Below are 26,991 nucleotides of genomic sequence, written 5' to 3'. Positions count from 1 at the left end.
TTTTTTATCGGTCGTCATGGAAAAAAACATAATGGGTAACATTGTCGTTTTTTAATTGTTGTCATAAAAAAAACAAAAGGGGTAACACTGTTGTTTTTTAATCGGCCGTCATGAAAAAAACATAATGGCTAATAATACTGTCGTCTTTTATCGGTCGTCATGAAAAAAACTTAAGGGGTAACACTGTCGTTTTTTTCGATAGTCATGAAAAAAAACATAAGGGGTAACACTTGTTTTTTATCGGTCGTCATGAAAAAACCATAAGGGTCATGATTGATTATTTCTCAATCATGTGAATGGTAAAGTCAAGTATAATCTCCAAACACATTCTGGTAAGCGTCTTGGTGGTGAAGCGGTCAGGGCTGTTGGTTAACTCTCTGTAGACTAAGGTTCAAGTCCCCGCTCACACGGCCACCAGACGTACGTTAATGGTTACATCTTATTTCTCAATCATGTGAATGGTAAAGTCAAGTATAACATCCAAACACGGTCTGGTAAGCGTCTGGGTGGTGCAGCGGTCAGGGCTGTTGGTTAACGGTTAGTTAACGCTCTGTAGACTCAGGTTTGAGTCCCCGCATGCACGCACGGCTAATAAGAATGTTGAGCATTCAGACACTATGGTTCAGGTTCCCGGATCCGGACCGGGGTTCAAGAGGTACATTAATGGATACATCTTATTTCTCTATCATGTGAATGGTAAAGTCAAGTATAACCTCCAAACATGTTCTGGTTAGCGTCTTGGTGGTGCAGCGGTCAGGGCTGGTGGTTAACGGGTAGTTAACGCTCTGTAGACTCAGGTTCGAGTCTCTGCTCTAACGGCCACCGGAGGTATCATAATGGATGCATCTTATTTCTCTATCATGTGAATGGTAAAGTCAAGTATAACCTCCAAAAATGATCTGGTAAGTGTCTTGGTGGTGCAGCGGTCAGGGCTGTCGGTTAACGCTCTGTAGACTCAGGTTTGAGTCCCCTGCATGCACGCACGGCTATTAAGAATGTTGAGCATTCAGTCACTATGGTTCAGGTTCCCGGATCCGAACCCGGGTTCAAGAGGTACAGTGGTCAGGGCTGATGGTTAACGGTTAGTTAACGCTCTGTAGACTAAGGTTCGAGACCCCGCACACACAGCCACTCGAGGTACATTGATGGATTTATCTTATTTCTCTATCATGTGAATGGTAAAGGCAAGTATAACCTCCAAGCACACTCTGAAAGCGTCTGGGTGGTGCAGTGGTCAGGGCTGTTTGTTAAAGCTCTATAGACTAAGGTTCGAGTCCTCGCTCACACGGCCACCAGAGGTACCTTAATGTATACATCTTATTTTTCAATCATGTGAATGGTAAAGTCAAGTATAACCTCCAAGCACGTACTGGTAAGCGTCTTGGTGGTGAAGAGGTCAGGGCTCACGGGTAAAGCTCGGTAGACTCAGATTCGAGTCCCTGCTCAAACGGCCACCGGAGGTACCATAATGGATGCATCTTATTTCTCTATCATGTGAATGGTAAAGTCAAGTATAACCTCCAAACACGTTCTAATAAGCATCTTGGTGGTGAAGCGGTCAGGGCTGATGGTGAACGGTTATTTAAGGCCCTGTAGACTCAGGTTCGAGTCCCCGCTCACCCGGCCACCAAGATAAGAGTACCTCAAGGTTGGCAGACCACCACGTTGGGGTATGTGGCAGAACCCCACCACCCCCTCTCACCTCGAATCTATTTGCGTTCCTGGCCATAAAAAATATATAGATACTCCGTGCAGTTCATGTTTTGTCCACCAGACGGCAGGGGTTGACTGACTGTGATTATTGGCGTTCGGGAATGTTTTTAATTTATAACTTTATTGTATGAATACAATCAATACTTTAAAAACAGCGGCGTTGCTGTTGTACTTTTCGGATTTAAAGTGTAGTTATATGTTTTTAGAGCTTAACCGAAGTTCTCCTCGTATGTAATTTGGCCACAAAAAATATACTGCCCGCAGTTCTCGTTTTGTCCATCAGAGGGCAGGCGTTGACTGACTGTGAAACATAGCGTGTGTGGGAATGTCTTTTAAGTTGTAACATTATTCAATTAACGAAGTCAAAATCTTAACTTGCTGTTTGGTTTATTTAATTGCATAAATAGTATTTCATGGAACACCAATCTCGAAACGTATGCTATGACAACGACCTACCTATGGGGACGATATATCCGGGGCACCGGTAGTGCCGGATATCAGGGGCTAGAATTCCTCATCCGTCGGCGTGTAATTGTTTACAGTCCGACGAGCAACTTTAAACGCAAGTATTGAGTTGCAGCATATATTATTATTTGCAGGCAAACGTTGCTATACTCGTTTTATCTATGCATATTTTTTTTTTAATAGTTTTCTGTTCAAAGATCTCAACCGAAGTTCAACTCCTATGATTTCGCCTTCCTTGCCACAGAAATCCAATAGTATCCAACTGCAGCCCCGGAGAACAACACCCTGCCATGACAGAACACCCAGGCGGGACAGAAGTACTGGCTGGACGGAAGACAAATAAACGTATTTATCGCTTGAATTAACAAAACATAGAAATAAAAAAATATTTCGACACGTTAGTAACCACTTTTAGAGCTTAATAAAGGTTTAACGTTATTTAGACAAATACCTCAGGATTTTTTCTTTGCGTTCTTAAACTTATTAGACCAAAACATTAGAATAAAACAATATTATGACATGTCAGTAAGCTTTTTTTATAGCTTAATTTTATTAACGTTATATGGACGAAAAAACTGATTTAGGGTGTAGACAATTATTTAATGGAATTGTGTCTCATACACTTTACTCATTAAGTAATTGACCATTAGAATTAAGTAATTAGAATGAAGTAATTTTTTTCAATGTCTAATAGAATCAAATTTAATTTTTTGTAAAGTATATTATCATAATTTGATATAAATATACATTGAAGAATAACCCAACCAAAGTTTCCTCACAATTTATTTAACAAATAATCTACAGAAGCTTAAAGATATAGCTTCTTCATGCTAACTGCCATCAGCTCCAAATCACTGTCAAAAGAATCAAACAGTCAAATCAATATCAAGCCTATACAATATATTATTTGTATTCTGTCACTGGAAACGTCATTCACTTCTCTTTTTCGCCTCTGTCTGGAGACTGGTGGAAGTAGTCCAGCCGCCATTTGTTTGGCCTCCTCCATGTGTATTTTGTTAATATTGGGGTTGAGGTATATATTCGAAATAAAAAAAGGGGTAGTGTTTTTTAGTCAGTTGTGATCGCCGATGTCTTGCTTTCTTGTACTTTTGCCTCTGTAGTCTGTTTCGATGCTTGTCATTGTAGTCCTTTGCATAACCTGACCTTCTTTTCTCATATTACTATTCAGATGTAAAGCTGTTCCGCTGAATTCAACAACCGTAGAAACAGAGGAAAGGACACAATATTATCGAGACCAATCTCATGGGCCCTGACGAACCGGTGAAACGGATAAGTCTGATGAATTTAACCACGGGTCGAACCAATGATGGGGCAAGAGTGGTGTTTTTTTTGATTAAAAACATAAGGGGTAACACTGTTGTTTATCGATCGTCATGAAAAATCATAAGGGTAATGTTATTTTATTTTTTTTAAATAAAACATAAGGGGTAACACTGTCGTGCTTTATCAAATAAAACATAAGGGGCAACACTGTCGCTTTTGATCAATTATGAAATAAAGGGGTAAGACTGTCGTTAGTTCTCAAAGGAAACACAAGGGGTAACACTCGTTTTTTATTGTTCGTCGTGAAAAAAAACATAAGGTGTAACACTGTATTCTTCGTAAGAAAACTTAAGGGGTAACACTGGTGTTTTTCTAATAATTCAAACTTAAGGGACAATACTGGTGTTTTCTTATCTTAAAAACATAAGGGGTAACACTGTTGTTTTTTATCGGACGTCATGAAAAAATCATAAGGGTAATGTTATTTTATTTTATCAAAATAAAACATAAGGGGTAACACTCGTGTTTTATCAATTAAAACATAAGTGGTAACACTGTCGATTTTTATCAATTATAAAATAAATAATTGATAAAATGTCATCAGTGTCGTTAGTTCTCAAAGAAATCACAAGGGGTGATGCTGTCGTTTTTTATTGGTCGTCATGAAAGAAAAACTGGAGGCAGAAGTCACTGTTCCATCTGTTGAAGTCAGAGTTGTTGATGCAGAAGTCAATGGTTCATCTGTTGAAGTCAGAACTATGGATGCAGAAGTCAATGGATCTGCTGTTGAAGTTTGAACCGTTTGTTGCCAATTGTTCAGACGTTACTCTTTCGTCTGATGAAGTTGGAAGCGTCGATCTCTCAGTTGAAGTCCCTGTACAGAAAAGTTATTATTTTACACTTCTAAGTATTTTTATTCGCCGTACAGGATTTAATATCAATGTGACAGGTAATATGTATGACAATAAAGATGATAAGAGCAATCTTAATCTACATATACTTCTGTACATTCTGTATTTGTATCTGTCTGGGGGACTGGATGGCTGTGAATGAGTGCACTCATTCACAGCCATCGTTTTTTATTGGTCGTCATGAAAAAAACATAAGGGGTAACACTGTCGTTTTTTATTGGTCGTCATGAAAAAAAACATAAGGGGTAACACTGTCGTTTTTTATTGGTCGTCTTGAAAAGAAACATAAGGGGTAACACTGTCGTTTTTTATTGGTCGTCTTGAAAAAAAACATAAGGGGTAACACTGTCGTTTTTTATTGGTCGTCTTGAAAAAAAACATAAGGGGTAACACTGTCGTTTTTTATTGGTCGTCATGAAAAAAGACATAAGGGGTAACACTGTCGTTTTTTATTGGTCGTCATGAAAAAAACATAGGGGGTAACACTGTCGTTTTTTATTGATCGTCATGGAAAAAAACATAAGGGGTAACACTGTCTTTTTTTATTGGTCGTCATGAAAAAAACATAAGGGGGTAACACTGTTGTTTTTTATTGGTCGTCATGAAAAAAAACGTAAGGTGTAACACTGTTGTTTTTTATTGGTCGTCATGAAAAAAAACATAAGGGGTAACACTGTTGTTTTTTATTGGTCGTCATGAAAAAAAACATAAGGGGTAACACTGTCGTTTTTTATCGGTCGTCATGGAAAAAAACATAAGGGGTAACGCTGTCGTTTTTTATCGATCGTCATGGAAAAACCCTGAGGGGTAACGCTGTTGTTTTTTATCGGTAGTCATGAAAAAAAACATAAGGGTAACACTCGTTTTTAATTGGTCGTCATGAAAAAAACATAAGGGGTAACACTGTCGTTTTTATATTGGTCGTCATGGAAAAAAACATAAGGGGTAACACTGTCGTTTTTTATTGGTCGTCATGAAAAAAACATAGGGGGTAACACTGTCGTTTTTTTATTGATCGTCATGGAAAAAAACATAAGGGGTAACACTGTCTTTTTTTTGTTGGTCGTCATGAAAAAAACATAAGGGGGTAACACTGTTGTTTTTTATTGGTCGTCATGAAAAAAAACGTAAGGTGTAACACTGTTGTTTTTTATTGGTCGTCATGAAAAAAGACATAAGGGGTAACACTGTCGTTTTTTATTGGTCGTCATGAAAAAAACATAGGGGGTAACACTGTCGTTTTTTTATTGATCGTCATGGAAAAAAACATAAGGGGTAACACTGTCTTTTTTTTGTTGGTCGTCATGAAAAAAACATAAGGGGGTAACACTGTTGTTTTTTATTGGTCGTCATGAAAAAAAACGTAAGGTGTAACACTGTTGTTTTTTATTGGTCGTCATGAAAAAAAACATAAGGGGTAACACTGTTGTTTTTTATTGGTCGTCATGAAAAAAAACATAAGGGGTAACACTGTCGTTTTTTATCGGTCGTCATGGAAAAAAACATAAGGGGTAACGCTGTCGTTTTTTATCGATCGTCATGGAAAAACCCTGAGGGGTAACGCTGTTGTTTTTTATCGGTAGTCATGAAAAAAAACATAAGGGTAACACTCGTTTTTAATTGGTCGTCATGAAAAAAACATAAGGGGTAACACTGTCGTTTTTATATTGGTCGTCATGGAAAAAAACATAAGGGGTAACACTGTTGTTTTTTATTGGTAGTCATGAAAAAAGACATAAGGGGTTACACTGTCGTTTATAATTGGTCGTCATGAAAAAAAACATAAGGGGTAACACTGTCGTTTTTAATTGGTCGTCATGAAAAAAAACATAAGGGGTAACACTGTCGTTTTTTATTTGTCGTCATGAAAAAAACATAAGGGCTAACACTGTCGTTTTTTATTGGTCGTCATGAATAAAAACATAAGGGGTAACACTGTCGTTTTTTATTGGTCGTCATGAAAAAAACATAAGGGGTAACACTGTCGTTTTTATAATGGTCGTCATGAAAAAAACATAAGGGGGTAACACTGTTGTTTTTTATTGGTCGTCATGAAAAAAAACGTAAGGTGTAACACTCTTGTTTTTTATTGGTCATAATGAAAAAGAACATAAGGGGTAACACTGTCGTTTTTTATGGGTCGTCTTGAAAAAAACCATAAGGGGCAACACTGTCGTTTTTTATGGGTCGTCTTGAAAAAAAACATGAGGAGTAACACTGTCGTTTTTTATGGGTCGTCTTGAAAAAAAACATAAGGGGTAACACTGTCATTTTTTATTGGTCGTCTTGAAAAAAAACATAAGGGGTAACACTGTCGTTTTTTATTGGTCGTCATGAAAAAAAACATAAGGGGTAACACTGTTGTTTTTTATTGGTCGTCATGAAAAAAACATAAGGGGTAACACTGTCGGTTTTTATTGGTCGTCATGAAAAAAACATAAGGGGTAACACTGTTGTTTTTCTATTGGTCGTCATGAAAAAAAACATAAGGGGTAACACTGTTGTTTTTTATTGGTCGTCATGAAAAAAAACATAAGGGGTAACACTGTCGTTTTTTATTGGTCGTCATGAAAAAAAACATAAGCGGTAACACTGTCGTTTTTAATTGGTCGTCATGAAAAAAAACATAAGGGGTAACACTGTCGTTTTTAATTGGTCGTCATGAAAAAAAACATAAGGGGTAAGTTCAAGCACCCACTTCTGCACTAACCTTGGAATCCTACTACGATTTTGAAAACATGGAGATGCATAAAATGTCATTGACAACTATAACTTTCGACCATATCATAGTAAGTGTCTCGGTGGCGCATGTGAGAGAGCTGTTGGATATCAGTTCTGGACACCTGGGTTCGAGTTCCACCTGACACACTCTCACCTGGAACTCCCTGACACACTCTCACCTGGAATCCAGGTGGTTGTTCAACATATTTGTACTAAAGTAAAGGAGAAACTTTTATCAAAACGTCCCCTCCGGGTGTTTGAGCTGTTGAGGATCTGTTCTGGAGTCATCGGTTTGACTCCTACGGTGGGGGGTCTTATGGGAACGACACTCTGCTGATTGGGTCCATTCACTCACACAATCATTTCGAATGACTGTCTGTGGGAATGGATGGCTGTGAATGAGTGCACTCATTCACAGTCATCCACTCTCCCAGACAGTCATTCCCACTCGCCCATTCATTCCCAATGACTGTCAGTGTGAATCGATGGCTGTGAATTAACTGATTCACAGACACATCCATTCACAGAGACAGTCATTCACACGCATCCAATCACCAGAGAGTGATTCTCACAAAACCCCCAATTGCAGGAATCGAACCGGTGTCTCCAGAACAGATCCTCAACAGCTCTATCACCTGCGCCACAGAGACACCGACTTAGAAACGGAGAAAGTTCATTGTTGACCCTACAATACACATGACATCGTTGGAAAAAGACTGCAATCCACGGTGAGTGTTCCTGCCAGGATTTGAACCCAGGTAGTATACACGACTCAAGAACCGAACTGCAGCTCTACCCACTGCCCCGCTGAGCCACTGGTTCAGACTTAATCAGAGTTCATAATTGACTTAACAATTCACAAGGAGCAATGTCACGTGAAATTGAATGCCAAATATAACCTCCAACCACTCATTAGTAAGTGTCTCGGTGGCGCATGTGAGAGAGCTGTTGGGTAACAGTCGTGGAGACCCGGGTTCCACTCCCACCTGACACACTCTCACCTGGGACACACAGACACACTCCCACCTGCAATCCAGGTGGGAGTACAACATTTTGGGTAAACTATCAGAGCAACGTTTATCAAAACGTCCCCTCCTCTCGGTGTTTGAGCTGTTGAGGATCTGTTCTGGAGTCATCGGTTTGACTCCTACAGTGGGCGGTCTTATGGGAACGACACTCTGCTGATTGGGTCCATTCACTCACACAATCATTTCGAATGACTGTCTGTGGGAATGGATGGCTGTGAATGAGTGCACTCATTCACAGCCATCCACTCTCCCAGACAGTCATTCCCACTCGCCCATTCATTCCCAATGACTGTCAGTGTGAATCGATGGCTGTGAATTAACTGATTCACAGACACATCCATTCACAGAGACAGTCATTCACACGCATCCAATCACCAGAGAGTGATTCTCACAAAACCCCCAATTGCAGGAATCGAACCGGTGTCTCCAGAACAGATCCTCAACAGCTCTATCACCTGCACCACAGAGACACCGACTTAGAAAGGGAGAGAGTTCATTGTTGACCCTACAATACACATGACATTGTTGGAAAAAGACTCCAATCCAAGGTGAGTGTTCCTGACAGGATTTGAACCCAGGTCATATTCACGACTCAAGAACAGAACACATACAGCTCTATCCACTGCCCCACTGAGCAACTGGTTCAGACTTAATCAGAGTTCATAATTGACTTAACGATTCACGTCGCGTGAAATTGAATGTCAATTATAACCTCCAACCACTTAACGAAAAGTGTCTCAGTAGTGTAGTTGTTAGAGCAGGTCACCCTCATTCTGGAGACATGGGTTCAAGTCTCTTCAACCACGCTCTCTTCTGAAACCTGATATATTTTGTATACAACAAAGTAACATAAATTATAATCCTTATACCAACCCAGAGAACACCAACAGCTTTACCAACTGAGCAGCTGCGTGTGATTGGGACGCAGATTAACAAACTCAAGGAGCTAGGCAATTAGTGCCTTTCTCCTATAATAGGAACATCTCTTGACTCGTATTATTAGAAAACTTGTAAGAAAAAAGGAACAAGACTTAATTTCACAAGGCTAAATAATGATCAATAAAATCGAAATACTGACCAGAATATGACATTATACCACACCTTTCCTGATAAGTGCCTGATAGGCTACTGTCCAACTAATGAAATGACACAAACTAAACATGTGCTACCCTAAAATATTTTTTTTAATAGAAAACATTTAAATAACTGAATTTACTGGTTTGATTAATTCAGAACTCTGCTTACTGATTAAATGTTTGTACTTGCGTGATTCTTGCACTTGTTGGGTCATATCTTCATGTTGAATGAGTTTATGAACTTATGACATTGCTTTTGATTAAAGCGTCAGTGAAATAAATGTAATAAAAATGTTAAGAATACAAATAGGTATGAGTATCGGTACTGTTGCAATGGTACTTCAGGTTTTTCCAGCTTTAAATAGTAAAATAGTAGTCCTTACCGCAAGTAGCAAGACCCCTTTAGTCCTTACCCCCCCCCCACCCCCCCCCAGAGACGGGGGGGGTGGGGTTCTGCCACATACCCCAACGTGGTGGTCTGCCTACCTTGGGGTACTCTTATCTTGGTGACCGGGTGAGCGGGGACTCGAACCTGAGTCTACAGAGCGTTAACCGACAGCCCTGACCACTTCACCACCAAGACGCTTTCCAGAACATGCTTGGAGGTTATACTTGACTTTACCATTCACATGATTGAGAAATAATCAATCATGACCGTTGTTTTTTTCATGACGACCAATAAAAAACGACAGTGTTACCCCTTATGTTTTTTTTCATGACGACCAATTAAAAACGACAGCGTTACCCCTTATGTTTTTTTTCATGACGACCAATAAAAAACGACAGTGGTACCCCGGGCCCTTATGTTTTTTTTCATGACGACCAATTAAAAAACGACAGCGTAACCCCTTATGTTTTTTTTCATGACGACCAATAAAAAACGACAGTGTTACCCCTTATGTTTTTTTTTTGTCGTTTTTTTATTGGTAGTTTTTTCATGACTACCCATAAAAAGCAACAGTGTTACCCCTTATGTTTTTTTTCATGACGACCGATAAAAAACCACAGTGTTACCCCTTAGGTTTTTTTCATGACGACCGATAAAAGACGACAGTATTATTAGCATTATGTTTTTTTCATGATGGCCGATTAAAAAACAACAGTGTTACCCCTTATGTTTTGTTTGATGACGGGCGATGAAAAACCACACTGCTACACCTTATGTTTAATTTGACAACCGAGGGTTGTCAAATTAAGAGGGTAAGCGAGGTATGTTGAGCTGAAAGCCTGGGTTAGCTGTACCATTCTACTTGCTGTAGTTTGGTCTGGCTTTGCGGCTGTACCATGAAAGTCTATCTCTTTAAGCGTCGCTGTATCACCATGGTGACCTACGCTCGCAACCAAACCTGGTCGGGAGCAGCTTTTCAGCGAATCCCGGAGATCGGCTACTTATATGGGCAGGCGCAGCTTCCTAGCCCCTCCTCCGATTGTCTAAATAACGTTAAACCTTTATTAAGCTCTAAAAGTGGTTACTAACGCGTCGAAATATTTTTTTATTTCTATGTTTTGTTAATTCAAGCGATAAATAAGTTTATTTGTCTATAGAAAAAATAATCGTAGGTAACTTGCGTCCAGCCACAGTACTTCTGTCCTGCCTGGGTGTTCTGTCATGGCAGGGTGTTGTTCTCCGGGGCTGCAGTTGGATACTATTGGATTTCTGTGGCAAGGAAGGCGAAATCATAGGAGTTGAACTTCGGTTGAGATCTTTGAACAGAAAACTATTAAAAAAAATATATTCATAGATAAAACGAGTATAGCAACGTTAGACTTACCTGCAAATAAAAATATATGCTGCAACTCAATACTTGCGTTTAAAGTTGCTCGTCGGACTGTAAACAATTACACGCCGACGGATGAGGAATTCTAGCCCCTGATATCCGGCACTACCGGTGCCCCGGATATATCGTCCCCATAGGTAGGTCGTTGTCATAGCATACGTTTCGAGATTGGTGTTCCATGAAATACTATTAATGCAATTAAATAAACCAAACAGCAAGTTAAGATTTTGACTTCGTTAATGGAATAATGTTACAACTTAAAAGACATTCCCACACACGCTATGTTTCAGTCAGTCAACGCCTGCCCTCTGATGGACAAAACGAGAACTGCGGGCAGTATATTTTTTGTGGCCAAATTACATACGAGGAGAACTTCGGTTAAGCTCTAAAAACATATAACTACACATTAAAGCCGAAAATACAACAGCAACGCCGCTGTTTTTAAAGTATTGATTTTATTCATACAATAAAGTTAGAAAATAAAAACATTCCCGAACGCCAATAATCACAGTCAGTCAACCCCTGCCGTGTGGTGGACAAAAAATGGACTGCACGCAGTATATATATATTTTTTTTGTGGCCAGGAACGCAAATAGATTCGAGGTGAATTTCGGCTGGGCTCTATTAGCAGAAAACTGTATTCAAACGCGTATGTTTAAATAAAACTAGTATGGCAACATTACACATATACTGCAACGTTATGCAGTATATTTTTGGTGGCGAGGAAGGCGATTTCATACGAGTTGAACTTCGGTTAAGATCTATAAACACAACTGTATCTATTACTAGATTTTTGGGCTCATCTTCAAATAAAGATATAAACTCTAAATCCAAATTTGCATTCAAGTTGCTAATCCGAGATTGCTGTTCAGCAATTTTACAGGCTGAAATAAAACAGCAACACCACTACTGGTATGATTTTGAGTTTATTCATAGAATAAAGTTACAAATTAAAAACATTCCCACGCACACACAGTTCAGGTCAGGTGACCCTCCATCCTCAGTTGTCAGGTCGGAGGTCACTTGCTGGTGGGCTTGTATGGGTCGGACCAGACCTTGACCCATACAGCGCCACAGGGAAACAACAAAGACAAACGGTAAACGGACTGCATTTATACCGCGCCTTTCTAACTAGTGGCCAATCAGTGCTTTACAATATAGGCTAACATTCACCCATTCACACAGTGATGGCAGAGTCATCCACGCAGGGCGACAGTCAGCTCCTCAGGAGCAGTCAGGGTGAGGCGTCTCGCCCAGGGACACCTCCACACTCCTGAGCCACATACCGCCCGAGAGATGAGATTAGAACCAACTCACGCAGCAGTGCAGAACGTTGCCGGATCAATTTGCACGATTGACCACTGGGTGCTCTTAGCCCAAAGCCATTTCAGCCTAGATATATGATGGATAGATCAGTCACACACAACACTAAGGGGGTGCTGAAATGGGCCTCGAGATAAGAAGGTCAGGTTATGCAAAGGACTACAATGACGAGCATCAAATCAGACTACAGAGGCAAAAGTACAAGAAAGCAAGACATCGGCGATCACAACTGTCTCAAAAACACACCCTCTAAGCACTATAACAACGCGTGTGAATGTTGTCACCAATTACATTTTTCCATCCCAGTATGCTTGATACCTTGCCAAGGAGGCACCGTTTGACTTCAGTTTTGTAAGTAGGCATCACATTAAATGAAAAAGAGCTGACGATTGAAAAGATACGTTTAAAATAAGAATTGGATTTTTGAAGGTTACAATATCGAAAAATTCATACTTGTATACATATTTTATCATTGTCAATTCTTGGAATATCCCTTTACTTTAGAAAGACATGCCTGTCCTCAGAAAATGGTGGTGCACAGTACTGCTTGAGAACTTCCATCTGGATGGGTATGTTTTTGTTTATTTCAAATATGAATATATACCTCAACCCCAATATTAACAAAATATGTATAATTCCTACAATCATTTCTCTTTATTTATACAGGCACAGCAGAAGGTTCCCACACTTCATGAGAAGCCAAACAAATGGCGGCTGAACTACTTCCACCAGTCTTCAGACTGAAGCGAAAAAGAGAAGTGAATGACGTTTCCAGTGACAGGATACAAATAATATATTGTATAGGCTTAATATTGATTTGACTGTTTGATTTTTTTTACAGTGAGTTGAAGCTGATGGCAGTCAGCATGAAGAAGCTATAACTTTAGGCTTCTGTAGATTATTTGTTAAATAAATTGTGAGGAAACTTTGGTGTGGTTATTCGTCAATGTATATTTATATCAAATTATGATGGTATACTTTACAAAAAATAAATTTGATTCAATTAGACATATTACAACAATTACTTAATTCTAATTACCTAATTCTAATGGTCAATTACTTAATGAGTAAAGTGTATAATACACAATTCCATTCAATAATTGTCTACACACTAAATGAGTTTATTCGTCTAAATAACGTCAAAAAAATTAAGCAATAAAAATGCTTACTGACATGTCATAATATTGTTTTATTCGAATTTTTTGGTCTAATAAGTTTAATAACGCAAAGAACAAATCCTGAGGTATTTGTCTAAATAACGTTAAACATTTTTTAAGCTCTAAAAATGGTTCCTAACGTGTCGAAATATTTTTTTATTTCTATGTTATGTTAATTCAAGCGATTTTTTTTTTATTTGTCTATAAAAAAATAAATAATCGGAGGTAACTTCCGTCCAGCCACAGTACTTCTGTCCCGCCTAGGTGTTCTGTCATGCCAGGGTGTTGTTCGCCGGGTATGCAGCTGGATACTATTGGGTCTGTGCGTAAACTAGGCAGCGATCAGTTTCCTTTCTGACGGATCACGTTTACTAATTCCGACTTGTCCTTAGCAGAAGGAAAAAGGAAAAACGTCTCTCTCTCTCTCTCTCTCTCTCTCTCTCTCTCTCTCTCTCTCTCTCTCTCTCTCTCTCTCTCTCTCTCTCTCTCTCTCTCTCTCTCTCTCTCTCTCTCTCTCTCTCTCTCTCTCTCTCTCTCTCTCTCTCTCTCTCTCTCTCTCTCTCTCTCTCTCTCTCTCTCTCTCTCTCTCTCTCTCTCTCTCTCTCTCTCTCTCTCTCTCTCTCTCTCTCTCTCTCGACCTGAGGATAACAGAGGATAACAGAGGATAACAGAGGATAACAGGATAACAGAGGATAATATTTAAAGGCCAGCGGATAAGTAATGTGAACCTCGACACGCTTCAACTGTGTGTGTGCGAGTGTGTGAGTGAAAGTTTGAGTGTGCGCACATGCGCGAGAGTGAGAGTGTGTGAGTGTGTGTGGCCTTATCTTTGAAACTAAAGACCAAATGATGACCTGGTCAGTCCATTAAAAATATACAATTATTTCCTTTATTTGTTTTATGAGTTTATCCTGGCTCAGCTCCCACATGTTGTACATGGTTTGTTGACAGATGTGATAAAGGAATGCAATCAAATCTAAATCCTCAAATAAAACAACTTTTCCCTTTGTGTTTGACCAGCGATGAAAAAACGAAAAAATACATTGATAAAAATATAATAACAAATAATGAATACAGCTTTGTGCCAACCTATGCTATGTGGTCAAGTGGAGAGTCCTGACGTTTAAAAGGGCAGAGGATCATTACCACTGCAGACCTGGGTTCAAGTCCCACCAACAACACTTTCCTCAAACATATTGGATACTTTGAACAGATGTCCCGTGAATTGTAAAATCAATTATGACATCTCAGCAACTCCTTGCTGGTGCCTCTGTGGCGCAGGTGATAGAGCTGTTACCTATCTGTTCTGGAGACGTGTTCGATTCCTGCCATGGCAGGTTTTGTGGGAATGAATGTACGGTGAACGGATGATTGTGAATAATTGTCTGTGTGAATTGATTGCTGTGAATGACTTGATTCACATTAATCAATTTGTCCAGACGGTCATTTCGGAATGAATGGGTGAGTTGGAATGACTGTCTGGGGGACTGGATGGCAGCCATCCAGTCCCCCAGACAGTCATTCGAAATGAATGTGTCCCTTCACTAGACAGATGTTCCCACCAACTATCGTGGAAGAAATAGAACACATGTCCCCAGAACAGATAGGAAACAGCTGACCTGCCGAGGCACCTCTTGTTGGTGAAAGGTTCTAAGGTTTAAGTGTTGTCTCCCTACTTCTCTCCCAGAGGTTTCAAGGAGACTACGTTGGCCGGGACTTGAACCCATGTCTCCGGAATTCAGATGCTTTTACATTTTCAGAGAGTGTACACCGACTATCTCCAACACGCCGCCGAGACGCACAGAGTGAACAGCAGATATCAAACGATGATATGATATCAAACAGCAGAACTTGAACAGAATGTGACTCATGCACAGGGCTCGAACCGATTCACCTCAATCCTTAAACTGATATTGTTGTAAACATTATTCTTACCATGTTCTATTCTTTGAAGATCAAAGTGTTGCCTACCTTGCTCATAAACATTCAAATGAATCCAGTGATTCAGCTGAACTCAACCAACGGTAACAGAGAAAGCCATATCAACTAACATGTTGTAATATTGATGGAGCAAATGTCCATACTACACAGCAGCATGGTAGCTGCTCCACAGCTCCTAGGTGACCTCTCCTGGCCGAGGACGCAGGGTGGTGGTGTTAAGGTCAAGGTTTGATTCTGAACAGGGCCTGGGGCTCCGCTGCCATCCAGGAGATCAGCCCGGGGAGGGCGGGCCCAATCTGTACACACTGATTGGTCAACGAGCCACAGGTGTGCAGCCACACCCAGCCCCAGAGTCCAATCAGACTCGGCCAGCTGAGGCTGCTGTGACCACCCTCCACTCACACAGGTATCATACACAATATCCATTTTTAGAAAACGATTAATTCTATTCGGTATTTAATTCTAGTATCAATATATACACCAAATATTTTTCAAACAAATAAATATCCTGCTGATTGCATTTAACTTTACTACAAATATACTCAAATAAATAAATACTATTGACCGATTTAATTTCAAAGTGGTTGATCAGCAAATCGAAATGATTAATTTAATTATTTTATTTTTCTTGTTGCTTGTTAAATCTTCCACAGTGGAGCCGTGCTCTGATTGGCTGCCAGCCGCGGTGAGCTGATGAGGGAGGGTATAAGTACCGCCCTGTCACGCTGTGAGCGTGCAGCCTTGATGTTGTTTCTGAGTTGTCTGTGAGTGACTTACGGGGGTAAAAGCTCCGTCCCAAATGTGTTGAATTATCTAAAAGAGAGAGTCTATAAAAGTGAATTACCTTTCAACGATTTCACCAACAAGGTTAGTTTAATTAATATACTCGTCCATGCATGGGACAAATTTAGTTACCCATGAATCGTACATAATAATATTTTGTGCATGTATTTAACCTTCTCTAAAACCCCTTATCTGTTCGTGGGTAACATAAGTCGTTCTATTCATTGTATTTCCAGTTAGACGGTCCAGACAAACATGGTGGCGACCAGCACGATAAAGACCAGGACCACGGAGTGCCTGTCCGAGCTGGTGAAGCGGCACTACGACCCCGCTTGGCTCGAGAGGGGTGAGTAGGGCCTCTATGGAAAGCCAAGAAGGCCATCATCTGGTGTGGGTGTCGGATTGACTCGGCTGCCAGACATGGACAACGGATTCCAAAATGGCGCCAATTCATTCTAAACTGCTCAATGGCGCAGGGCTACATCCAGGAGAGATATGCTTCCGCATCATGGGTCCCTAGCCACGCCCTACTTCATGACCTGATTGTTGTGGATAGGTAGGCTGGTTAGTTGTGGTTGTTTGTGGTCGTAGTGAAACAACCTTCCCTTGGAGTTGGCGAAGTTGGAGTGAATGTGCGAGAGAGCGGCTCGCTTTGCATACCTAATAGCCGCGGCTATTAGGTATGGGGCTCCGCCGCCATCCAGGAGATCAGCCCGGGGAGGGCGGGCCCAATCTGTAGTGTCCTCCTTGCTGTAGTGTCCTCTCACCGTGTCTCGCTGTCCGTTGTGCTTCGTCGTGTTCTCCAGGACATTCGAGGTTCTCTGGAACTAAACGATGTAGCCAGACGGATTTAGGAGTATTTTAAATTCGTTTTGAGTATGGTGTTTAACATGAAGCAATTATAATGAAGAGAAAAGACGGCACTGATTTCATTAAACAAACAAAATAGCGCAGCTATTTTGTTGAGAGAGTCATCACTGCTCTCGGTCTATTCTCAGAATTCCGACGAGTGAATACAAAATGGGGGCGTGCCTCCAAGAAATGCCACAAGAAAGCTGGGGATCCAGGAACACACCATAACTACGGCTTACACGGTGGCCAATCAGAACACGGTCCCTAGGCTCACGGCCAATCCCCTCCGACCTCGGCCGCGTCTGGAACACACGTTGGAGCCGGCCCCCCGCCCGTCCTCACTAACTCCGCCCTCCTCCTCCCCCAGAGCTGGACCTGCGGGACGGTGGCCGGGCGGCATCCCCGCCCGACGCCGCGGACCCCGCTCCCGGCGAGGACGGCCCGGCTTGCGCGCGGCAGCTGGCCCGGGCCTTCGAGGGGGTGCTGTCCCGCGCCAAGAGGACCACGCTGCGCTGCGGCGCCGTGCTGGTCCCCGAGCTGCTGACGCGGCGCGCGGCGAGGGCCGTGCTGCGGCTGGCGTCCGGCGAGCCGTGCGGCCTGCGGGGCGCCCTGCTCCTCCTGCAGCTGGAGCTGGACGGCGGCGGCGTGCGGCCGCTGGAGCGCGTGGCCTGGGACGGCGGGGTCGAGCCCACCTTCGAGCTGACGCTGGTGTTCAAGCAGGACGGCGTGGGGGGCGTGGCCGGCGGCGGCGGGGGGGGCGGGTCCCGCTGGCCCGGGCTACGGGAGCTACTCCTGGGCGCCTGCCTCTTCGCGCGCGGCTCCTCGCGGCGCGCCATCAAGCTGAGCCCCGCCTTCCGGCTGGTGAAGAGGAAGCTGTACGCGCCGGGGGCGGCGGCAGTGGTGGTGGAGTGCTGAGGGGGGGCGGGGGGGGGTGATGCACTGCTGGGGGAGGGCGTGAAGGGGTGTGCGGCTGGAGGTCTTCTTCGCTGGTACCTAGACCTACAGCCTGGTCTGTTAGCCAGGTTCAGGCGGTCTTCTTCGTTGGTCTCCTGGTCACGGTGGGACCGGGTCGGTCGACGCTGGAGGAGACTTGGTTCACGTGCGTGGGGACGGGGGCGGTTGTAACACCTCGACGCTGGGGGAGACTTGTTGCACGTGTGGTGGTGCACTGGTGACCTTCCCACTGAAGCTCACTATTCAGGCACTTTAATTCACTAGTGTGAGATGTTTGAAATGTTGCGTGCGAATGTAGAAGGATTGTCTGTTTCGTGAGCCACTTGACACTTCATTATGCTTCTTTTTTTCTCTTTTACTCGTGTATTTAAGTCCCCTCGACTCAACTCGTGACTGTTTGAGTCGGTCGCTGTCGTCTCCAGACCTTGTGATTATTCTGGTGAGAATGTCACACTGCGGTGTTGTACCCGTCGTTGTTTCACTGTTCAATAAGTTGCGTTTTTATTTTTGCCTTCAGTAAATACCGCTTGTAGATGGCAGGTTTCAGGAAGTTTGGATAACAGTTTGGTTGTTAAACTATTTTCCCCGTTGATTGTAATTTGAGTGTAAAGGATAAACAACTTTTGTATTAACTATTTGTAGGAACTGTTTTTGTCAGAAGATCTGTATATTTGACAATAAACAACTTAAATTGATGGGAACTGTTTACAGCTGGTTAGATGGTGCGTGACTGGTCAGGGAACTGGTTACAGCTGGTTAGATTGTGCTGGACTGGTCAGCGAGCTAGCGTGGATAAAATGTACTGTATCATAACGTGATATACTATAACATTGTATACTTTTCACAACATGTTATAGTATGTTATGATATTTTATATAAAGATATACAGTATCATAATATAACATTGTATTCTGTATCATAACATGTTATAGTATGTTATGATACAGCTTATGTTATGATACAGTATACAATGGTATAGTCTATCATTACATACAGTAACATGTTATGATACAGTATAAATGTTTAAAGTATGTTAAGATACAGTATGTTATAGTATCTACTGTTATAGTATGATACGTTTATGCTATATCATAACATACTATAAAATGATCTATTGTATCAGTAGATACTATAACATTATGTACTGTACCATATAAGGTAAAATTCTAAATCACACCATTCCCTTACATTAATTGCAACACCAAAGCAATAGCACAGACCACTATAACATTCACCCCACCGCAGGCATGATGACTCAGCTTCTCTACCGGTCACCTGATAGGCTTCTTACGGCCCGCTGGGCACGACGCCATCTGCCCCACGTTGAAGGCTGAAGGCTGAGGAATACCGGGAAGCCTGGAATCTAAAGTCGGCCAAAGTCTTCATGTCAACACTGGGAATATGCGTGTCATTTGACCTTGTTGCTATCGGGTGTCAATGCAACCGTGCACAATTAAATACACCTAACAACCATTTACAAACTGGATAAGAACGTTATCAAAGGGCAATTATAACATTAAAAACCTCTGATTTCAAAGCCTAACCATAAACTAAACTTTAGTGTACCACTTATGCAACAATACAGTGGACATCAATACACTTGATGCGGACAAGGCTATGATTTTTATCAATGTTTGCCCCTTCGTTCCAGCAATTTTCCTACTGCTCTCCTGGTTTGAAAGGTATCGTGAATGCTAGATTTCAGGTTTGATTCCGCACTCACAATAAGAAAGGGCTCCCCCAGAAGTGCCTGCTGATTGATGGGAGCTTCTTATGCATTGAATATTAAGGTCAAGTATAACTTCAGGGAGTTACATATTTATGCCCAGGTGCTCCAGTGGTAAGAGAGTTGGTTAGATCACTCTGGTGTCCCATCTCACAACAATAAATAGAATGCATTCATGTTGTGCTTTTCTAACCAGTGGCCATGCAAAGCGGTTTTAAAAATTGCATAACATTCACTCACTGACGGCCTTGTCATCCACGCAATGGAACAGAAAGCTTGTCAGGAGCGGCGAGGTGGTCGGCACGGGGACACCCCGGGGATCGTGCTGGAGTTCTATGCTCATTGCCCTAGCGGTCCAGTGAGAGTGTTGGTTATGAATGCTGCAGATTCTGGTTCAAGTCCTGACTCACATGGCTACCAGAGGAACCATTAAAACCGGCCCTGTGGCTACTGTCTTATTTCTTAAGCTACGTGTGTCTTGTGAATTATAAGATCTATTTTAACTTCCGAACAGTTCCTAGTTGGCGTCCCGGTGGTGCAGTAGTAGATTACAGAGTGATAGATTAACACTCTAGACTCTAGTTCAAGTGCCCACTCCCACTGCCACCAGGACGGCCAAATGGTCCCACAAGGTCAGCAGAACCTCCAAGCCCCTTCCTTGAGGGTGGGGGAGTAACAACTATAGGGGTCTTGGAAAAAGTTACAAGACACTTTTAGTGAATAGTGAACATTTACGGAACAGGGGGCACTATTTAACCCATATCCCCTGAAACAGTGTCGCCGGTTGGACTTGAACCCATGGCTCTCACTAACGCTAACGAGGGACTTAATTTTGCTTTGTCAAAGTTTATAATTGACATAACCTTTAACGACATTGTTTCCAAAATGATTTTTCATTCTATGGATAGTGCAGAAGCGGGGACTTGAACCCAGGTCTTCAGAACCATGGACCTATTAAGAAAGGACAGCGGACTAAAACATGGCCGCTGATTCATTCCTATGAAAACTGCTCAATGGCGCGGGGCAACATCAAGGAGAGATTTGGTTCCGATTTGCATTTAATCTTTGTATTTTAAAACCAAAATCAATTCTTACCACTCAAGACTAACACGAGAAGTTAACGGAGCCGTGTGCTGAGCCCTCTTGGATGCCAGTCCAAAATAACATTTGTTGTTCCCCAATTGTGTTGGAGTGAACTGCCGGACCTCAATGAATTGAGTCCACAGCCCGCTAAAACAGCTGTAATACCAGGCTTGGCCGCTGAGCACTGGGGGATTGCGGAAGTATGCACTGGTCCTGGGGGCTTGTTCAGAACCAATAGCCATCAGCTCTCTTGTGCACAGAGACGCTGTTGAGGTTTTGGTCAAGGTTTATAAATAGTATTTAATTTTGTCGTTTCTAAAAGTCGTTTTTTCTGCCACAGCGACTTGAACCAATGTCTCCGAAAATAATAATCAACTGTTCTCTCATTTGTCCCATGGAGACATTGACTTGAATTTGGTTGAAGTTTATAATTGATAATACATTTAATCAAGTTGTCTTTGAAAACGTCAAAAGGATTAGGTCTCAAAAACAGACACCCTCTCTCTTTCTCAAGTCTTTATTAAATTTCTGGAATAACATCATGTCTTTACATCAAGCATCATACATCAGGTGTCCGTCACGCCTTTCGTCCCAATTGTTCCATACATTTCCTCGTTCCACAGGGGACCGGTACATTATCTCCAGGTGGCGGGTCGGTCCCGCCGCTGGCTCGGCCCCCCCCACCCTGATCTGGGGCCGACGGATCTGGATCTGGAGATAAAGGTTAAAGCAAAGGTTATTATTGTCCTGGGTATCGGCTTGTTTTCACAACAAATGGCCTTATTCACCTGGCGGCCATCTTGTTTCTAAAGGCTAGCTGTGTGGGGGGTTCCATCCTTGTTCTAAAGGCTAGCTGTGTGGGGGGTTCCATCCTGGTTCCAAAGGCTAGCTGTGTGGGGGGTTCCATCCTTGTTCTAAAGGCTAGCTGTGTGGGGGGTTCCATCCTTGTTCTAAAGGCTAGCTGTGTGGGGGGTTCCATCCTTGTTCTAAAGGCTAGCTGTGTGGGGGGTTCCATCCTTGTTCTAAAGGCTAGCTGTGTGGGGGGTTCCATCCTTGTTCTAAAGGCTAACTGTGTGGGGGGTTCCATCCTGGTTCTAAAGGCTAGCTGTGTGGGGGGTTCCATCCTGGTTCTAAAGGCTAGCTGTGTGGGGGGTTCCATCCTTGTTCTAAAGGCTAGCTGTGTGGGGGGTTCCATCCTTGTTCTAAAGGCTAGCTGTGTGGGGGGTTCCATCCTGGTTCTAAAGGCTAGCTGTCTGGGGGGTTCTTTAGGTTAACTGTTTGGGGGGTTCTAAAGTCTAGCTGTCTGTCCTTACCGGCTGATTTATTGATATCGGTTGAAGCTGGTGTTGGTTCTGCCCTGAGTTGAAGGCGCCGGTAAAGGATGCGGCGGTTCCCCGCGGGGGGGTCTGGATGAGGAAGCGGCCCTGGCGGCTGGTCGGGTCCGCGCTGAAGGAGGGGTTACTGTACGTCGCTTAAAAACAGAGATACACTTCAGCATCAACTCTCAGGGAACGCTGTACAAAAACATTCTGAATAGTTTAATATTTGTATTTGAATGCACTTGAAGATGTGACAGGGTCTGTGATATAGAATAACTCCAGAGCTCACCTCAACTTAACTTTATCCATAATAAACAAACCCCTTTTATCTAGAACACGTTTCGGTACGAATAAAGAGACAGACTTCAGAGGGTGCACGTACTGGGCTGGGCTACGTCTCCATAGTCATTACCTGAAGGTGCAGGGATATGACCTTTAGAATTAGGCCAGACCACGTCTTCCTCCAGCCACTCTTTCACCAGCGACTCTTGGACTTCTCTCTTGCTGCAGAGAACGAGTAGGACAGACACATGAAAGCTATTCTAATGGATCCACAAAAAGAAGCTGGCATTTGTTAATGGTGCTGTAGGTAAGATCTGAGAGATAACTACGTGGGCGTGTGTGTGGATGATGGCTGGTTGAAGCAGCCTCACCTGGCCCAGTCAGAATGGACTCTGGAGCGGGTGAGGTTGCACACCTGTGGTGCATTACGTAATCAGTGTGCACCGGTTAAACCAGCCATTACCACGAACCCTCAAGCCGGCCACCCACCAGCGTCGAAGCGCAGCGGTGTGCATTTCACACGCGTCAAAAGCCGCCCCTAGCACCAATCGGAAGCCTCGCTGCCGCCCCTAGCACCAATAGGAAGCCTCGCTGCCGCCCCTAGCACCAATAGGAAGCCTCGCTGCCGCCCCTAGCACCAATAGGAAGCCTCGCTGCCGCCCCTAGCACCAATAGGAAGCGGAGCGCTGCTGCACCGTCGCGGTAAGTTTTGAAAGAAGCAGATAAACAAACATGGTTGTATAGGCTACCATAACATTATACCAGTTGTTTTGTGACTAAATATATGGCCCTGATGCCCATGATCCTCTGTTTGTGCTTACAATGATAGTCACAATAATTAATAGTTACTGTATGTACTGTCGGGCACTTTGTTTACGGTTTAGTCACTTTACACACTTTATTTACTTTCATTGCTCTTTCTTTTTTGCATTGTGGAATTATTAATCTAGTGCATCAAGAATCTCAATATGTACAGGACCTTGGATCAAGCCGGGATGTACAAAAAAGCTTTTAAAAAAGGGTTTTTCAGGGGCGGCGTCGCTGGGGGATAGAACAGTGGCGTGAAGCCCAGTGGGGCGGCGCGCTGGCGCATCTAGCCGCCGCCGATGTGGGCTAGTACGTCCGGATTAACGGGGCCGCTTCGGCGCCAGGCCATTTATCATCAACTACAATAAACAGGCATTCACCACCACCCCCACCACCCTGCGTCCTTTGTCTGCTGAGCCCAATAAAAGGATGGCAGCCACCTAGGTCAGGTGTGTAGCGTTCACATTGAAAACAAAAGCGAGTCGGTTCCAAACGGATAGTCGCCCATTGCACTTCATGGCTTTGTCATTTCTAGCAAATTACACCGAAAACGTTATCTACAGCCGATTTGATGGTAAGAGGGAAAAGCATCAGCCTACCGGTTCTGTCGTTGCTTGTTGAAGTAGAGGTACCAAGACAGAGCTCCCAAGATCAGTAAGAGAACTAGGAGAGTAGTTGGTAAACCAGCGTAGAAGCCAATCTTGTCGATTGGAAAACTGCAGTCATCTCTTAGGTACCAGGTAGAATTAATATTTGCACATCTGGAAAGGAGGAGGAATTAAATTAGGATTAGAGGTAGGCTTGATAGACTCATACTCATACTCTTACTTTCATGTCGTATTTGTTCACTAGTTTACTCATGGGCGGCGTGTGGCTAACGAGGTATAGCGGGTTGGCTTGCAACCGGAATGTTAATGCTAGTTCCATGCACAGCTGCTCCTAGCTGAGCGTCGAGGTGTCCTTGAGCAAGACGCCTCACCCTGACTGCTCCTGACCAGCTGGCTGGTGCCTTGCATAGCTGACTCTGCCATCGTGTGTGAATTTGTGCATGAATGGGTGAATGTTTGGCAGTGTTGTTAAGCGCTTTGAGTGGCCGCTTGTTAGAAAAGCGCAATATAAATGCAGTTTGTTTACTCATCTGTTTCTACAGAATTCTCCAATCTGAACCGGACTAAACAATTCCAAAACATTTACAACCATTTTCTTCTACAGATGATCTGAGCTCATGGAGTTGATACGATGCCGGAAGAAAAGAGACTTGGTCGTCGACAACAAACTATTACTCTCCGTGCACGGGGCTTTATAAAAAAGTAAAGCATCCCAACAACCAGTCGACCTACAAGCAGGTGGGTCCGATGCCGCTGTACACGTTGCATACGCCCTTGCTGAAGCAGCGCTTTGGCTCGGAGTGCTTCTCGTTGCACATCGACACACAAACCATCACTCCATTGTCATCGTTGGATTCATAGTACTTAGAAAGAGATGGGTCTGGAAAGGTGGCTTCACAAATATCTGAGAGGGGGGGGAGAGAGAGAGAGAGAGAGAGAGAGAGAGAGAGAGAGAGAGAGAGAGAGAGAGAGAGAGAGAGAGAGAGAGAGATGCCATTAGTGTGACATGACAAACTAATCCACCCCCTGTATGATGTGGTTGTGGGCAGGATGGTGCCCCGGTCCCAGGTTCTGCGTCATATCCGAGTAGACACGCCCTTCCTCTCGGCCTCCTTGAGTGACAGGGCTAGCCCACAGTTGCTCATAAAAGGTAGAGTATGCTAAACAAAAAGAAAGCTCTTAAACCCAGTCTGTCATGTAGGCGTTAACCTCAAGGCTACAGGGGACGGGGATGTCCGTCCCTGCAGAAGCACCAGTGTCCTGTACTACGAACCTCGATTTGTGGGTTAGCGAGGTATGTTGCACTAAAAACCTGGGTTAGCTGTGACCCGAAAGTCGATCTCTTTTAGCGTCGCTGTTAGTATCAACATGCTGACTTAGGCCCCGTCCACACGAAGCCGAAACGGGCGAAACCGTTATGGTTTCAATCTATCCGGTTTCGGAGTATCTCCGTAAAGACGGAGTCAAGCGAAACCAGGGTAGATCTGTAGAAACGCTGTAGTACACATTCCAGGCCCATAAGGGGCGCTGCTTCTGCTACAGAAACCCAGAAGAAAAATAAATAATAAGAAGAGGCGAGCATGCGCATTAAGGGTGAGACTCAAGCGGGCCTAAAAGTCATAGGCTAGAGGGTCGAGGGGTGGGGCGATGACGTCATGGTTTACGGTTTCAGTCGGTTTCAGGCGTCCACAAGAATCAAAAACGAAACCGGGTAGATTTGAAACAAACCTCCGAGGGTGGTTGCAGAAGTTTACGGTTTCGGTCAGCGGATTCGCCGGCTACGTGTGGACGGAAGGCCAAACCGTACAAGACCTTTGCGGTTTCACCATGAAATCGGCTTTGTGTGGACGGGGCCTTATGCTCTCAACTGTCGGCAGCAGGTTTTCAGCTAAGTCTATCTGGTTAGATCGGCGTGCGCAGCTTTCTAGCCCCTCCTTGGACAATGGCGTCACGATTTGTGGGTGTTCCCGTGGACCTCGGAGCCTATCGTACAGGGTTCTCTCCGACAGAAGCTCATTTCAGGACCGATCCCTAAGCATTAGTGGTGGATTTAATGATTAGTTTCCGTGACCCAGTTCGCGTGATTCAGTTCGCCAATCGTTCGTTCGTTCGTTCGTTCAGTCGAGTTTCCGGTAGCACTAACTGGAAAACCAGGCTGAACGAACAAACGATTCGCGAACGACTCCTCCCAGCTCAGTCGAGTTTCCGGTGAATCGATTCACCGGGAACTCGACTGTACTGGGAGGAGTCGTTCGCAAATCAGCCTAGTTTCCTGGTAGCGGTGAATCGCATCATGGAATGCACGGTTCTCAGCTGAGTCAGTCAGACTCAGTGGAGTTAGTGCTACCGGAAACTCGTTCGTTCTTTCAGTCAAGTTTCCGGTGAATCGAATGGTGAACGAGAAGAACGAGAGAAACGAACCGTTCGTCCTAAAGACTCGTTCATTCGAACCGGTTCGTGAACCAACGAGCCAACACTACTAAGCATTGCCTGAGAATATTCTTTACGAGAGATACAGGTTCTCATCAGAGGGTATTCGCTATTTGACGTCCTTGTTGGACCTTATGTAGACAATGCTTACTGTTGAGCATTGTGAGAGTGTGGTGGAGTGGAGGTAGCGCGTCGGTCTTGAATTTCTACGTGCAGGGTTCATCTCCCAAGTGATGCGGATTTATGTGAAGCTTAAAAGGTCACAATTCTCATGCATATGAAATACTTATTCACTATTGTTTATGGAATTATATTTTTGTGCTTATTTCGAACTTGAACACATATTCTCAAGGCAGTGCTTGCACCACATCTATGTGGGTAAAAGGCATGATGACAGACCGGCGAGATTTGAACCCCGGTCGCTGGCGTTCGGGTCTTATACTAATCCACTACACCACCGCCACTACCTCTCAGCTGTTGAAAATATATGCGATTCATTCCTTACATAGGGTGTATTGAAATTGAATTCCCTAAATTATTGAATAAGGATGGTTGGACGTTGCTTATGCATTTTGAAATCATCAACAATTCTGCATTTGGCATAGTTATTTTAGAGACAATATGCAGAATCTTTCACTCATACGAATTTACACTATCGGCTGTTTATTGCCAGTACGCCTCCCTAGCCACATTATGTGCAACTGTGTTGCCCCTAGCTGTTATCTGATGTTGAACTCCTCATAGGAGATC

General features: G+C 43.4%; 1 protein-coding gene and 2 long non-coding RNA genes across 4 annotated transcripts; all 3 read left to right on the top strand.

Annotated features, from left to right (window-relative positions):
• Positions 1 to 1,871: 1,871 nt before the first annotated feature.
• Positions 1,872 to 4,622, top strand: LOC115529757 (uncharacterized). Its single transcript, XR_003973633.1, has 2 exons — positions 1,872 to 2,523; positions 3,368 to 4,622. It is a non-coding gene; the product is annotated as an uncharacterized LOC115529757 (long non-coding RNA).
• A 6,353-nt stretch (positions 4,623 to 10,975) lies between these two features.
• Positions 10,976 to 13,310, top strand: LOC115529758 (uncharacterized). Of its 2 annotated transcripts, XR_003973635.1 has the most exons (4): positions 10,976 to 11,113; positions 12,804 to 12,868; positions 12,966 to 13,057; positions 13,141 to 13,310. It is a non-coding gene; the product is annotated as an uncharacterized LOC115529758 (long non-coding RNA). The 2 variants fall into 2 exon arrangements; XR_003973634.1 differs by lacking the exon at positions 10,976 to 11,113 and having other exon boundaries at positions 11,270 to 12,868.
• A 2,842-nt stretch (positions 13,311 to 16,152) lies between these two features.
• LOC115529913 (DNA damage-inducible transcript 4-like protein) lies at positions 16,153 to 18,681 on the top strand. The gene is made up of 3 exons (XM_030339061.1): positions 16,153 to 16,264; positions 16,417 to 16,526; positions 17,400 to 18,681. The coding sequence occupies exons 2-3, from the start codon at positions 16,436 to 16,438 to the stop codon at positions 17,945 to 17,947; spliced, it is 639 nt and encodes a 212-aa protein (XP_030194921.1). The 5' UTR covers positions 16,153 to 16,264; positions 16,417 to 16,435; the 3' UTR covers positions 17,948 to 18,681.
• The last annotated feature ends 8,310 nt before the right edge of the window (positions 18,682 to 26,991 follow it).

This window comes from Gadus morhua, chromosome 17 (assembly GCF_902167405.1).
Source record: "Gadus morhua chromosome 17, gadMor3.0, whole genome shotgun sequence".
Lineage (NCBI taxonomy): Eukaryota > Metazoa > Chordata > Actinopteri > Gadiformes > Gadidae > Gadus > Gadus morhua.
This window is presented reverse-complemented; position numbering and strand designations above follow the sequence as displayed.